This window comes from Mustela erminea, chromosome 5, assembly GCF_009829155.1.
Source record: "Mustela erminea isolate mMusErm1 chromosome 5, mMusErm1.Pri, whole genome shotgun sequence".
NCBI lineage: Eukaryota > Metazoa > Chordata > Mammalia > Carnivora > Mustelidae > Mustela > Mustela erminea.
In genome coordinates this window covers 19,500,797-19,516,811 of record NC_045618.1, presented here as the reverse complement: position 1 = coordinate 19,516,811, position 16,015 = coordinate 19,500,797, and the positions used below count along the sequence as shown (strand labels likewise).

At 40.3% G+C, this 16,015-nt stretch overlaps 1 protein-coding gene across 3 annotated transcripts in view; it reads left to right on the top strand.

The window, feature by feature from the left end:
- Window positions 1-13,103, top strand: part of CERS3 (ceramide synthase 3) — a 111,355-nt gene extending 98,252 nt beyond the window's left edge. For all 3 annotated transcript variants that reach the window (XM_032342202.1, XM_032342201.1, XM_032342203.1), the window contains one exon: window positions 10,478-13,103. In XM_032342202.1, the coding sequence (XP_032198093.1) occupies window positions 10,478-10,645 (168 nt within the window). In that variant the 3' untranslated portion in view covers window positions 10,646-13,103. The remainder of the gene's footprint in view (window positions 1-10,477) is intronic.
- The last annotated feature ends 2,912 nt before the right edge of the window (window positions 13,104-16,015 follow it).

The following is a 16,015-nucleotide window of genomic DNA, read 5'->3' as shown; positions in this document are numbered from 1 at the left end:
AAATCAAGAGTCATATGCTTAACTGACTGAGCCACCCAGGTGCCCCTGGGCTACATACTTAATCCTCCGCCTTACCATGGTTATTTCTTAAGCCTTGCTTACCTAAATCCTAGTGGGAGTTTCTCTTTCTTCTCTCTCTCTCTCTTTTTTTTTTTTTTTTTTTTTGGTCAAAATCATTTTGGATCTTTGCCTGGGCAGAGTTGTTAAATTTCCAACCATAGCATCTACAGCCATTTCCAAAGGACACAATATGTAGCAAATTGGAGAATGCACTAATTTTAATGGTTTTAATCCCCAAAGCAAATTACAGTTATGAATTCAATCGTTTTCTACACCCATCACAATTTGATAATTGGCACAGAGTCTGGCACATTTTTAATTAATTTTTAGGTAATCCAGAGACTATGAAAGAAAACCATGCATTTTTATCAAGAGCCATGCAGGGGGATCTGAGCTCTGCGGCCACTAAGCTGTGTTCTCAGCTGGGGTGGGATAAAGTCCTGTAGCTTTTCTTTTTCTTTCTTTCTTTCTTTCTTTCTTTCTTTCTTTCTTTCTTTCTTTCTTTCTTTTTTCTTTCTTTCTTTCTTTTTTTTAAAGATCTTATTTATTTATTTGACAGACGGAGATCACAAGTAGGCAGAGAGGCAGGCAGAGAAAGAGGAAGAAGCAGGCTCCCTGCTGAGCAGAGAGGCTAATGCAGGGCTCGATCCCAGGACCCTGGGATCATGACCTGAACTGAAGGCAGAGGTTTTAACCCACTGAGCCGCCCAGGCGCCCCTGTAGCTTCTATTGCACCTGGAAAATGAACATGTTTGGCAAGACATCCTCTAGCATCCACCTAGCCCTGACACTGGCTTCTTCTCTTAGAAGCTCATTTTTAAAAGCCTGTAAGCCCTAGCAAAAATGAATTCATTTCTTAAGGATATTAGATATATTGATGGCAGCAAGCAAAATGAAAAAAAAAAGCCATCCATGGAAAATAGAACATACAGTTGACCCTTGCACAATATGGGTTTGAACAGTGCAGTTCTGTACATGTATTTTCTCTTCCTTATGATTTTCTTAATAATATTTCCTTTTCTCTTTCTTACTTTATGGCAAGAATACAGTAGATGATGCATAGAACAAATAAAATATGTGTTAGTCAACTGTTTATGTTCTTGATAATGTTTCCAGACAACAGTAGACTGTTAGTAGTTAAGTTTTTGGCCAATCAAAAGTTATATGTGGATTTTTGGCCATGCAGGGGGTCAGTGTCCCCAACCCCCATGTTGTTCAAAGGTCATCAGTGTTCTAGTTTACACTGGTGAATTGGGGCAATATCAAAGGCAACTTTTGAGTCTGGCTCTGAAATTCAAGAGGAAACTTTCTGTGTATGCAGACCAGTCACAAAAACTGGGAATCATGAATAAGCCAATCTTTAGGGCATGTTTTCAGCAACTTGGATCCAAACTCCATAGAACGTAAGAGACTCGGTACTACTTTGACTTGCACTCGGGATGATAGGGAGTGGGGGCTGTGCCTGCAGTCTTGGTCCTGGTATTCTGTGTCCGAGAGCTATGACACCAACCAAAGCCAATTGCCATATGATATCACAGGTTCAAGCTTTTTTTTTTTTTTTTTTTTTTCTTTAAATGAGCTCCCGGATAAAAAAGAAATAACAGAGCTGAAAGACTCTCCATTGCTTTCAGGGTATTCCAGTGCTCAGAAGCTTGAGTCTCTGAATGTGAGTCAGTTCGCCTCTGTGCTCCTGTTCCTGGAACCTGCCCTTCAAAGGGCTATTTTGACGTCAGCATGACTTCAACTAAAGAAGGCTGTTTTCGTCCTAATGTCCCCATTTCTTCTAGTGTATGGGACACCTTCAGACTGACTGCCAATCTCCCTTCATGGTGACTGTGATTTCAACCCATCCTCTGACCACACATCTCCTCTGGCCTCTTGGAGTGCCAGGTAGATGATCTTTGCCAATATTCGCGCCTTTTAGTGGTGTGGGGGCTCCAAAGCCCTGTTTCAACTAGTAACAGGGTCTCTCCTACATGAATAACTTCTTCATTCTTTCCACCATCATTTTGTGTAACCAAAGGTGGAATTGTACAGTGAATTATGGAATGAATTCCAATTGTGGAATGAATAATGTTGTTAATAATGTGTTCTAGAGGGCCCAGGTCATCTCTGGAAAAACTTCAGTTACATGCTAGATATCTTTCCTAATTCTAGAGGAAGGTTATCTACAATTATCAAATACTAATGTGCTCTCTGTAATGCTGAAACCCTCACCGAGGGGAAGCCCAGTTGGGCAGATCATGGTAAGCAGGTGAGTTGCCCTATGCTTGGACAAGTGTGAGGACTGAACCAAGGAGCTATAGCCCTTCAGCTGCTGAAGCCCAGATCCAACTCACTCTTCAAAGAAGGTTCTGGATCCTTCTTTACGCCTGCATTTTCTTAGGCCTTTAATGATTTGTACGAGGTTTCTGGGTCAACATTTGCATGAGACAAGTTCTCCTAGCCCAGTGACAACTAAAAGTCGGGGAAGGAGCGGGGCTGGTGGGCAGAGAACAGTGGAAGGGAAGGGCAATGCAGGGAAAGAAAGTCGCTGATTTCAAGAAGGGTACTCACTGCTGCTGTGTAAGCAAAGTCTTGGCACTCCATCAAAGCACACAGGTAGTGTTTCAGAAAACAAGGTGGCTTGACCTTTAGCAAGTGTTTAATTCCTTGTTCCGTTAGAGCAAGCTCAACTTGGTTTTCATTTCTGTGAAGTGTTGTCATTACCGAGAAAGACTTGTAGTTGTGAAAAGGTGCTTTGCAGAACATGGATTACAGTTCCTATCTTAAACTTGTCTGACTTCAGCAATGTGGGAAAGCTTCATTTTCCCAGCATACCCAAAGCCAGCCATTTTCAAACTGTGGGTAGCAGATCAGTAATACATCCAGAATTAGTTTCCAGAGCCTTGACCATCACTGCGGTAACTGACACAGAACAGACTAAAACATGGTGTGTTTGTCTCACGTAGTAAAAATAATTAATTGGGGATGCTTTTCATTATTTCAAATTTTATGCTTCAGAGTCAGGTACCAAGCGCAGAGTCAAAACAGGGTGAAGAGATGTGACAAGAGCTGGTGCTCTGCTCAGTCAGAGGGGAGAGGGAGCTTTCTCATACGAACAACTGACCGCAAACAGAACCCAGCATCTGCCTCCTGGGTCCCCTGTCTCAAGTGTTTGTGCAAATGACTCCACCAGGGGTCTGTAGAGAACTGTAGTTCGGTTCCTAAGCTTCGAGTAGGGTTCTCATCCTGTCTGTCTTAGCTGTGCAGCCTTGCAAGGCTGAGTCCTGAGTCTTGCTTTCTCTCTTTTAAAATAGAGAGAGCAGCTCCAGTGTCCTTGGGTTATTGTGAGGAGGGAATGTTATCGTTCATACTAACTCCTTAACCCAATGCCCAGTACATGGACATCAATAGCATGAGTGTCTACAGCAGCTTTATCCACAATTGCCAAGAACTGGAAGCAGCCAAGATGTCTCCCAAGTAGGTGAATGTACCCATAAACTGTGGTACTGCCAGACAATGGAATATTCTTTAGCAATAAAAAGAAATGAGCTCATAAGTCATGAAAAGACATGGAGGAAACTTAATGCATGTAACTAAGTGAAAGAAGCCAATCTTGAAAGATTACCTACTGAATGATTCCACCTAGGTGACATTCTGGAGAAGACAGAGCTATGAGACAGTGAAAACATCAGTGGTCACCAGGGGTTGGGAGAGAGGGAGGGGTGAATAGGTAGAGCACAGAGGATTTTTAGAGCAGTGGAAAAAAAAATCCCTTTAAGGTTTTCATTGCTGTTACGTTTTATACAAGACAAAATTGAATATGAAGTTTTATCAGTAGTTGAATACCACTCAATTTCCAATTTACATTATTTAAGCTTGCATAATGTGTAACCACATGTATATCCATTGAACAAATTCTTACTGTCTAAAAATCCTTTCGGAGTTGGATTCATCATCCAGGGCCATGGTTCTCAATTCTGTTGGACCCATACCCCCTTCACTAGCCTGAAATTAATTCCTGGGTAATACAACTCACCTGTAGTCATAATTTCAAAAAGCAATAGAACAGGGGCACCTGGGTGGCTCAGTCAGTGAAGCGCCTGTCTTTGGCTCAGGTCATGATTCCAGGGTCCTGGGATTGGGTCCTCCCTGCTCAGCGGGGAGTCTGCTTCTCCCTCTCCCTCTACTGCTTCTCCCTGCTCATGCTCTGTCTCTCTCAGATAAATAAATAAATAAATCTTTAAAAAATAGCAATAGACTGCCACAACTGCAGTAGAAAAGAAATAGAAAGAAAGGCATTTCAGATAAAATCAGCACTTCGCATGTAATATGTGTGCTAGACAATACTCAAGAGCATCCCAAGGTCAACAGGTGCTGTGCTCGCTCACTGCGGAGACTCAGCATGACTGGGCCAGCTGTACACACACGGGCATGTGGTATTGGGGACTCCGTGCTGGATGACTCAACACTGGGGACTCAGCACTGCCCCTCTAGTGTTGTCTGCCCGTGGTGACAAGTTTTCTGAAATTGAGAAGCTCTGAACAAAACAAAGTATAGCCTTCCTTTAAATTGCACACAGCTGCTTTCCTGGAAAATTGAGACTCTACTAAAACCAGGCAAAAATTCCTGTGCTTGAATGTAAGATGGCTTTAGGTGCTAAGTGGGGATCCATGTACACTGAGGTCTGGCAGGACACTTGGATGTCATGAGCGTTGTAGGATAGTGGGTATCCCTAGCCACTGCTTACTAAAAGTCAGTAATGCTCCCCAACCCTTGGGACCATTAGATGCGTTTAATTACCAGAAGGCTCATAAGGTCCAGGACCCCTTCCTGGAGGTGAGGGTGCTGGAGATGCGGCTTGGGGTGATGGGGAACATCCTCGAGGACCAATTTATATCTCAGGGGGAGCAGCTCCTTAAGTCCTGGAGAAAAAGGCCAGTAGATGCTAGTCTGTTTTTCTGGAGAGAAATTCATTTCTTTGTTCCAACTCAAATGTTCCCCTTGTTCCCTACAAAAGTCTTTAGAAGATGAAAAAGGAGACCCAAGGGGCACGACCCATGAAAGCAATCGTCAACCAAGCATTGCTGCTCCCCAAAAAACCCCATCTGCCTTTCTCCATTGCATCTTAACTGGGGAGACACCAAGTTTGTCCCTCAATGTTTACCATGATTTTTGTTTATTTGGAGATCCTTGCTGTTTTGTTGTGGAAAAGAGCAGATCGTACAGAGAAGAGCCCAGGATATTACATTTCTGTAATTAAGGCAGCAGCACACATGTACGCTGGGTTTTTACAAAAGCCGTGTTTGCCTGAAGATTGTACACAGAGGAGGTATTTGGGTATATATACCTAGAAGTTGTCAGGTGTAGTATGTAGGGCACAAAAGGGAAAAGTAATTCGTAAGGCTCTGGTTGGCAACTTGAAAGATGGGGTGTCAGAAACCGGTCTCCATCTTCCATGGTCTTTTTCTTTTCCAGTCTGGGCTTAATAGGCCTTTGAAGGAGTCCCTGCATAAAGAAAATACAAAACATCCCAATCACCAACAGTAAAGGTAGCTTGACAACCAAAAGTCCTACATGAGGAAGACTTGTCATAGCAAACGTTCGTCGGGAAAACCATACTATTTGCAGGAATACTTTTAAGTTTGGTTTTTAAAAATCATCAGCAAAATAGACTTTTTTCCATTGGTGTAAAGTTCTATTAGGTTTTTTCTGTTAAAGATTTTATTCATTTATTTGACAGAGATAGAGAGAGATCACAAGTAGGCAGACAGGCAGGCAGAGGGAGAGGGGGAAGCAGGCTCCCTGCTGAGCACAAAGCCAGATGCTGGACTCGATCCCAGGACCCTGAGATCATGACCTGAGCCGAAGGCAGAGGCTTTAACCCCCTGAGCCACCCAGGCACCCCTTACAGTTATATCTCATTGTGGCTTTAATTTGCGTTTTCCTAATGGCTGGTGATGTTGAACATCTTTTCATATATATCCTTCTTTGACATCCTATATCCTCTTTGAGAAAATGCTTATTTTTATATATTTGCCCATATTTCGATTTTTTTTCTTATTATTGAGTTTTGACAATTCTTTATGATGCATACCTGTCAACTATAGAGTTGGTGAATATTATTCCTGAGTTTGCAGCTTGTCTTTTTATTCTCTGAATAGTGTCTTTTATAGTACAAAAGTTACATTTTGGTGAAATCCAGTTGATTAGTTTTTTTCTCTTAATGGAGTTTATTTTTTGTGCCACATCTAGGAACTCCTCACCCAACCCAAAGTTATGGGTTTTCTTCGAAAAGTTTTAGTCTTATATTTTACATTTAGATCTATGATCCATTTGAGTCGGTTTTGTACAAGGTGTGATGTTTAGGTCAAAGTTTACTCTTTTGCCTAAGGATTTCTAAAGTTCTAACAGCATTTCTTGGAAACACTATTTTTTTTCCTCCATTAAATTGCTTTTGCACCTTTGTCAAAACTTAATTGGCCATATTTGTAAGTGGGTCTATTTCTACATTCCCTATTCTGTTCTATTAATCTATGTGCCTGTCCCTTTGCTAATACCACCCAATTTTGATTACTGTTAACTCTACAGAAAGTTTTAAATTTGGGGAGTTGGACTCCTCCAATTTTATTTTTCTTTTTCAGAATTGATTTAGTTTTTCTAGTTTGTTTTTTCATATAAATTTTAGAATCAGATTGTCTCTGTGTACAACAAGTCTTACTGAGATTTTCACTGATATTGTGTGGAATCAGTCTGGGGATAATTAACATTTTTATTATGTTTAACCTTCCAATCCATGAACATAGTATGTGTCCCCAATTATTTAAATATTTCATCAGAGTTTTGTAGGTTTTACATGCAGACCCTATATGTCCTTTTTAGATTTATACCCAAATATTTTATTTTGGAAACTATTGTAAATATTACAGTTAAATTAAATTTAAATTTTGCTTTTAGTCAGACATTGCTAGTCATGTTAGTTTCCCGTGGCTGCTATAACAAAATACCACAAACTTGGTGGCTTAAAAAAACAAATTTATTCTCTCATAGTTCTGGAGGCTAGAAGTCTATAATCAGATTTGAGCTGAACTCAAGATGCCATAGGGTTGTGTTCTGTCCAAAGGCTGTAGGCGGATTCTATTCTTTACTTCTTCCAACTTCTGGTGCCTGCTGGCATTCCGTACTCATAATCACATTACTCCAGTCTCTACCTCCATCTTCACATGCCTCTTCTCTGTGTTGAATCTCCCATTGCATATTTTATAAAAGACATTTGGGGTGACCTTAGGGTATACCTGGATTATACAGGATAATCTTCTCAATATCCTGAACTTAATCATACCTGCAAAAACTTTACCATATCAAGTAACATTCGTAAGTTTTAGGGATTAGAACCTACTATCTTTGAGGACACTTTTTCAGCCTACTGTATTAGTGTTTAGAAATCAAGGGGTGTGTGTGTGTGTGTGTGTGTGTGTGTGTGTGTGTGCGCGCGCACGCGTGCACGCACATGCTTTTGTATATTTACCTTGTATCCTGCAATTTTGTGCTAACCTCACTTATGCATTCTAGCAGTTTTCAGTAGATTCTTTGGGATTTTCTACATAGATAATCATGTCTTCTTCAAATAGGGATACTTTCATTTCTTTCTTTCCAATCTGTATGGCTTCTATTTCTTTTTCTTACCTTATTACGTTGACTAGGACTTCCAATACAATGTTGTATAGGAATGGTGAAAGTGGATATTCTTGCTTTTTTCCTAATTTTAGGGGGAAAAACATTCAGTCATTCATCAGTAGGTATGATGTTACCTTCTCTTTCTTTGTTGCATTTTTTTAAAAAATGAGTGGATATAAAATTTTGTCGTATGATTTTTTTGGCATCAACTGATGTAATTATGTATTTTTTTCCTTCTTTACATTATTGGTAGGATTGATTACACTCATTGATTTCTAGATCTTAAACCAGCCTTGCATTTCTAGGACTAATCCCACTTAACTGTGATGTATTATTATTTTTATACATTACTGGGTTTGATTTGGGCTGGTTTTTTTTTTTCTTTCAGTGTAACAGAATTCATTGTTTATGCACCACACCCAGTGCTCCATGCAATACGTGCCCTCCATAATACCCACCACCTGGTTCCCCCAGCCTCCCACCCCCCGCCCCTTCAGAACCCTCAGATTGTCTTTCAGAGTCCATAGTCTCTCATGGTTCATCTCCCCTTCCAATTTCCCTCAACTCCCTTCTCCTCTCCATCTCCTTGTGTCCTCCATGTTATTTTTTATGCTCCACAAATAAGTGAAACCATATGATAATTTACTCTCTCTGCTTGACTTATTTCACTCAGCATAATCTCTTCCAGTCCTATCCATGTTGCTATAAAAGTTGGGTATTGATTCTTTCTGATGGAGGCATAATACTCCATAGTGTATATGGACCACATCTTCCTTATCCATTCATCCGTTGAAGGGCATCTTGGTTCTTTCCACAGTTTGGCGACTGTGGCCATTGCTGCTATAAACATTGGGGTACAGATGGACCTTCTTTTCACTACATCTGTATCTTTGGGGTAAATACCCAGTAGTGCAATTGCAGGGTCATAGGGAAGCTCTATTTTTAATTTCTTGAGGAATCTCCACACCATTCTCCAATGTGGCTGCACCAACTTGCATTTCCACCAACAATGTAAGAGGGTTCCCCTTTCTTCACATTCTCTCCAACACATGTTGTTTCCTGTCTTGCTAATTTTGGCCATTCTAACTGGTGCAAGGTGGTATCTCAATGTGGTTTTAATTAGAATCTCGCTGATGGCTAGTGATGATGAACATTTTTTCATGTGTCTGATAGCCATTTGTATGTTTTTATTGGAGAAGTGTCTGTTCATGTCTTCTGCCCATTTTTTGACATGATTAGCTGTTTTGTGTGTGTTGAGTTTGAGAAGTTCTTTATAGATCCTGGATATCAACCTTTTGTCTGTACTGTCATTTGCAAATATCTTCTCCCATTCCATGGGTTGCCTCTTTGTTTTCTTGACTGTTTCCTTTGCTGTGCAGAAGCTTTTGATCTTGATTAAGTCTCAAAAGTTCATTTTCACTTTTGTTTCCTTTGCTTTTGGAGACATATCTTGAAAAAAGTTGCTGTGGCTGATATCGAAGAGGTTACTGCCTATGTTCTCCTCTAGGATTCTGATGGATTCTTGTCTCACGTTGATGTCTTTTATCCATTTCAAGTTTATCTTTGTGTATGGTGTAAGAGAATGGTCGAGTTTCATTCTTCTACATATAGCTGTCCAATTTTCCCAGCACCATTTACTGAAGAGACTGTCTTTTTTCCACTGTATATTTTCATTGAGGCTTTTTAAAAAATATATATACTCTTATTAGAGATATTGGTCTGTAGTTGTTCTTTCTTATATTGTCTTTTTCTGACCTTGATATCAGGGTAATTCTGGCCTCATAAAATAAAATGGGAAGTATTCCCTCTTCTATCAAATGGAAGAGATTGGTGGAAATTTGGTGTTATTTCTTCTTTATATGTTTCATAGAATTTTCCAGTGAAAACTGCTGGGCCTGATGATTTTCTTTCCCAGATTTTTAGCTGATTTAATTTCTTTCACAGTTATATGACTATTTAGGTTATCTGTGCCATCTTGTGTGAATTTTGGTAGTCTGTGGTTTTTGAGGAGTTGGTCCATTTCATCTAAATTGTCAAATATATATGCCTAAAACTGTTCATAATATCTATAGTATCCATAGTCAAATTTCCTTTTTATTTTCTGGCAAGTTGTACCTTCTCTTTCTTTTTCTTTGTCAATTTTGCTAGTGATTAATCAATTTTATATAACTTTCCAAAGAACCAGCTTTTGGTTTTATTGCTTTTCTTTATTATTTTTTCTGTTTAAATTTCACTGATTTCTTTATATATTTTTCTCCTTCCTTTTGCTTGCTTTGGGTTTATTTTACTTTTTTTCTGGTTTCTTAAGAAGGAAGCTCAAATTATTTGAGAATTTTCTTCTTTTCTAATATAAACATTTAGTGCTATAAATTTCCTTAAAAGCACTACTTTAGCTACATTTGACAAATTTTAATACACTGTATTTTCAATTTAGTACAAAATATTTTCTAAAAGCCCTTGTGACTTGCTCTTTGATCCATTGTCAAAGGTGTATTGTTTCATTTCCAACTGTTTTGAGATTTTCCTTTTTTTATATTCATTTCAACATTAATTCCATTATGCTCTAAAACATGTTTTGCATGATTTCAATTCTTTTTTGTTAAGATTGATTTTGTGACCCAGGATATATTCTACCTTGGTGAACTTTTGGTTTTTGAATATTGTGTTTTCTTTCTGAGTTTGGAATTTGAGTTTTCTTATTCACTCAAGCCACTTTCTGGAGGGTTAGCACTCACAGCCCATTCTTTTCTTTCTCTAGAACATCCAGGATGTGAGGAGTGAAGATGAGGATGAGGATGAGTATGAAGAAGAAGAGGAAGAGGAGGAGGAGAAGGAAGAAATCACCAAAGGCAAAGAGAGAGACTGTTTGAAGAATGGCCTCGGGGCCAACAGGGACCTTATTCCCAACGGTCAACATGGCCATTAGCTTGAAGCCCACGCGGCTCCTGGGGCACAGTGTGCTCTGAGGGCTGCTGGAAGCCAGAGTTGCTTCCCCCTCCATCCCTGTGGCCTACAGGAGCTACAGGGACCCCCAATTCTGCGCTCCCATCTTTTTAACCACCATGTTCCCCCCTTCCAAGATGTATTTAAACAAAATGTTGTTCACTTGTGTTGAAACGTTAAATATAGCATCCCTATGGATTTTACTGCAGTTAGGACTCAGACTGGTCAAAGATTTCAAAGATTTCTCCAGAGAACCATTTTAGTTCAGTTGTGTTCATTCATGTATGTGAGCTTACTTGGTTGCAGGCCATTCCCCTTGCCACCTTGTTCACCCTCAGGATGGCCTGAGAAGTGCTAAGGTAACCCACTTTTTCATGTGTGTTCAGCCACAGAAAGCAGCTCATTTCTTCCCCAAAACAATGAGTTTGAGGAGGCAACACGGAAGTGGCAGAAGTGAGTGGACCAGGCTTCCAGGGCTCACTGGCCACTTTCTGCCATGGGCAGTTCTTTAAACCCTCCAAGCCTTGATGCTTCATCCTCTCCAGCAGGAATACATGATATTTGTCTTGCCTACCTCCCAGGGTTGGAGTAAGGATAGAATGAGATAATGGAAGTGAAAGTATACTGTCCACTCTGAAGTGACAGGGACCTGACCCTCATTTCACTACGATTCCAGCTCTGTTTGAGAGAGAAAAACCTTGTTAAACTTGGCACTGAATGGGCCTGAACAAAAAGCACAATCTTAAAAAATTCTTTTTAAGTGGGTCTGGAGATATCCAGAAATGGAAATATTCAGAAGGCTGTTTCCATTTTATCTGGTAACTGTATGTTCGTTAGATCCCCAAGGGTGAGTCTCAAATTCCCCCCAGTTCTCTGCCCCAAGTCTCCTCCCCACCCTCGCCCTGCCTCTGGCCAAGGAGAGCGAGCCTGGGCCCCTTTCCTTCCTGTCTTTTGCTGGGCTCTCCCTTGCTTCCTTTCTAAGAGGCGAACTTGGCTACCACTGCCCTGAGCCCCTCATTCAGGCCGACAGAACTGCCCAGTCAGCAGTGCAGTCCATCTGGGGGCCAGTCCAGGGGAGTCAGACCTAGGGCAGGCTGCTCACCGAGTCATTATTTTGCAGAAAGGCTGAACCTTTGGAGCAAGACGTGCATGCGAGCTCCTGACCAAAGGGAAATCTTGAAAACAGAAAGAGGTTGCAGCCTTTTTCCATCTCTGCTGTCCAACAAATCAGACTTCATGAGAGTAAAACAGAACAAAGCAGAAGACTAGAAAATACCCCTGAGAAATGTCCAAGGACAGGTGTTGGTCAATGATAGCTCCCAGGGTTTCCAACCCCTCTGGGAAGACAGATTCAGCTATGAGCCTTGTGGGTCAGTAGGGGGCTGGTGGGTCAGTAGCTCACTAGCTGGCAGCCCTCACAGGGGGTACATCTGACCTCAGAGACTTCAGGGTCCTGCTGACTGAGGAGAGCAGAGCCTTGTCAGGGAAAAGCCTGAGCAGAATATGCAAACATCCCCCTCCCCAAACTCACAGATTCTTGGGCCACATTTCCCACCTTTATCCTGTCTTGCTCAGGGACCCATATTATAAAGCCCTAGGGGACCCAGGGCTGTGGGAACTAGTAAAGACATCCATGTGGGCCCCACTGGATGTGGCCTACAGCTTCTAGAATGGGAAGGGCGCTGCGCCGCAAAGATGTCTGCGTTTTTGTTTTTGTTTTTGTTTTTCATTTTTTTTGTTTCAAGAAAAGGATATTTTTAAAACCTTCATGGGTAAACAAAAACAAAAACCCAAAACTCTTCAGAATTATTTCCTCATCCAAAATCTCTTTTTGAGGAATCACTAGAACAACAGAAAAACATATATCGAGTTTTCTCTGCATGTTATTTGCTTTAATGAGCACAATAACATATGTATTATATGTACAATGTTATATTATAAATTGAAAATGCCTCTACTCACTTTAGGACATAGCTGTTATTATTAATATTATATTATTATTATTATTTTTGGTGGAAGAAAAGCCCATTGAGACATTATTTTTTATGTTTCCGGTTAACAGGCTATTTTTCCCTTGATTTATTTTCGTCTTGTCTCTGTACCAAATATCTTCTCACTTAAGGTTAAAAAAAAAAGTGTATCAGATGCTCTATCCTCCAGTTCTCTTTTTCTTATTTAAATGTGGAAGGTAACATTAATATGCCAACTTCAAGGGTCTGTGATACAGTCAGAAGCATGAAATACCTCTGGAGAGGTAGATGCACATTTTTGTAATATCCTTAAAGGCTTCTGTGATCAATTTCAAAGGTAAACCTCTCTTCCTGCCAGGAAAAGGGGCTCATACTATACCAGACGACTTTATGAAAATACAGTCCACTGTGCCACCCATGTTACTGTGATGGTAATGAAATGACTTCCAGTAAAACAAAGACAGAACCCAACATGGATGTTGGTGGAGTGGACTCAACGGACACATTGCCTGGCTTCTTAGACCTCATGACTGGTCTCACCTGGAAGTGGAAGAAAAGATTTGCCAGGCCTCTAGGAAGGCCCTGGTCAAGACAGGACATTAGGGCTGCAGTTCCAGCCTGGCTGGTGGTGAGCCTCTTGGCTGTGTACAGTGAGGACAGACAGACCGCTGCGGGCTAGAGTCTAACCTGGGTCATGGCATCTGAGCCCTGTGGCACAAGGCAGTGTTGAAATGCTAAGAGAGGGGACTGATCCTAAAGGTACTTTCTTCACCACACTTTCACTGTGACTATAGACAAGTAGACATTCAGAAAGTAAGAGAATATTATGAGCCACTTTATATCAATAAACTTGAAGGTATGAATATATATAAGTTCCTAGAAGAACACAACTCATCAAAATGGGCACAAAAAGTAGATGTTTAAATATATATGTATTTATATAAATAAATAATATATAAATATATAATAACATTATTTTAATTACATATAATACATGTTATAAATAATAAAAATAAATGATATAAAATAAATGTATTTCTATATAAAAGACTATATAAAATCTTAAATTTCAAAATGCACTCCTCCATCCCACGAAAAAACGAATCTCTGGGCCCAGATGGCTCATTCAGTGAATTCTTCCAATATTTAAGGAAGAATTAACCCAAGTATGGCACAAACTTTAGTAGAGGCAAAAGGAACGCTCCCACACTTGTTTTTGAAGGCCTGTATAATCTCAGTACTAAAATCTGGCAAGAATATTAAGAGGCAAAAACCCAACAGTTATTGGCTAAGTCACTTGTGAACATAGGCGTGAAATTCCTCAACACGAGCAAACTGAATTCAGCAATACGTAGTAAAGAGGAGAGTGTAGGACAAACAAGTTAGGTTTATTTCAGGCACTTGTGGTTGATTTACTGTTTGAAAATCAATGTTATTCACCATTTTAAAAGAACAAAGGAAAATGTCATGTCTTCAAAAGCTTTAGATAAAGTTCAACATCTATTCATCAAAAAAACAAAACAAAACAGCAACACACACACAAAACAAAACAAAAGCACAGAAAAATAGGAAGGAACTTCCTTAATCTGGTAAATAGCATCTTCAGAAAGCATGAAGCCAGTATCCTATAATGTGATAATGGCCAAATGCTGAAAGGTTTTCCCACAGGAATTATCACCGAGATGGGGATGTCCACTATTTTTAATGAAGCCCATCATCCTGAATATATTCAACACTGTAATTTTCACCCTGCCCAATGTAATATTTCAAGAAATAAAAATTACAAGGCTTGAAAAAATGAAATAAAAGCTCTTATCACAAACGTAAATACAATAATCCCCACACATTTTGTGTCTGTGTGTGAATGTGTATGAATTTATACATAAATATCAAGGAACAAGACTGGCTGAGACAATCTTGAAAAGAATAAAGCGGGAGAACTCATTTTACTAAATGCAGGACTTATTACAAAAAGATAGTAAAGCAGTGTGAAATTGGTACAAAGACAGGCAAATGGAACAATAAAATTACATGAAGTCCAGGAACAAACTCATGCATATATGGGCAGTTGGCTGTCTTTAAGCATAATAATGAAACCTGATCTCTACTTAACATCATACATGAAATAAATGTCAGGGTTTTTTGTAGATCTAAATGTGAAAGGTGAAATAATAAAGCTTCCAGAGGGAAACACAAGAGGACATCCAACCTCATGATCTTAAGATAGGCGGAAGATTCTTTTTTTTTTTTTTTTTTTAAAGATTTTATTTATTTATTTGACAGACAAAGATCACAAGTAGGCCGAGAGGCAGGCAGAGAGAGAGAGAGAGGAGGAAGCAGGTTCCCTGCTGAGCAGAAAGCCCGATGCGGGACTCGATCCCAGGACCCCGAGATCATGACCTGAGCCGAAGGCAGCGGCTTAACCCACTGAGCCACCCAGGCGCCCCGAGGCGGAAGATTCTTAAAAGATAAAGTATCAGGCATCAAGGAAAATATTAACAAATCGACTAAATAATAATAAGTTCTATTTCTCAACTGACTCCATTAAGAGAGGAAAAAAACAAGCCACAGAAATATCTATGACAATTTAAAATGAAAAAGGGCTCATATCCAAAACATAAAGAACTCCTAAAAAAGCAAACAAACAAACAAAAAAACCCTAACACCCCAAATAAAAAAAAAAAAATCAGCAAGGCACTTAATCAGATGCTTTACACAATACCATATGGTCCAATTAACATACAAAAGGTGCTCAAGTTCAAGTTCATTAATCATTAGGAGACCCCTAGTACTAAGGGTGACCACATAGAACCGTCAAACATCATGCCCTGCTGTAGGAGGGCTGTGAGAGCCACTTGGGGAAAGCGTTTGTCATCATTTCCTAAAACTGGATGCATGCACATATTATAATCCAGCAGTGTTACTCCTAGGTCTGTATTTAAAGGCACACACAGGAACACCAGAAGAATGCACGTGAATGTTCCGACTGAGAAGGGAAAAACCATACTCTAGGAAGGCAGACCAAACCAGCCAGGGAATTCCAGCCGCTGTCTCAAGGCCGTTCAGGGTTCTTCATTCCTACCCGTTTCCCGCAAGCGCCCAAAGTACCACGTATGCGGAAGTAGAAGGGCATCAATTACCCTCCCTGCCTGTGCTGCGGACTCACACCTTTGGAGACCACCCTCCTCTGAGCCCCCCCCCCCCCCATTATCAAATAAACCTCTGATCCTCCACGGTCTCGGAGGGCCACTTGGTTCTTCCGTCAGGATCTAGTCCAGGATCCATAACATTTGGTTCCTTGACCGGGAATCCCACCCGCCCTGGCCCATTGGGTGACGGAAGGAGGGATCCTAATGGAGAAGGCACACCCTACCTAATTTTCA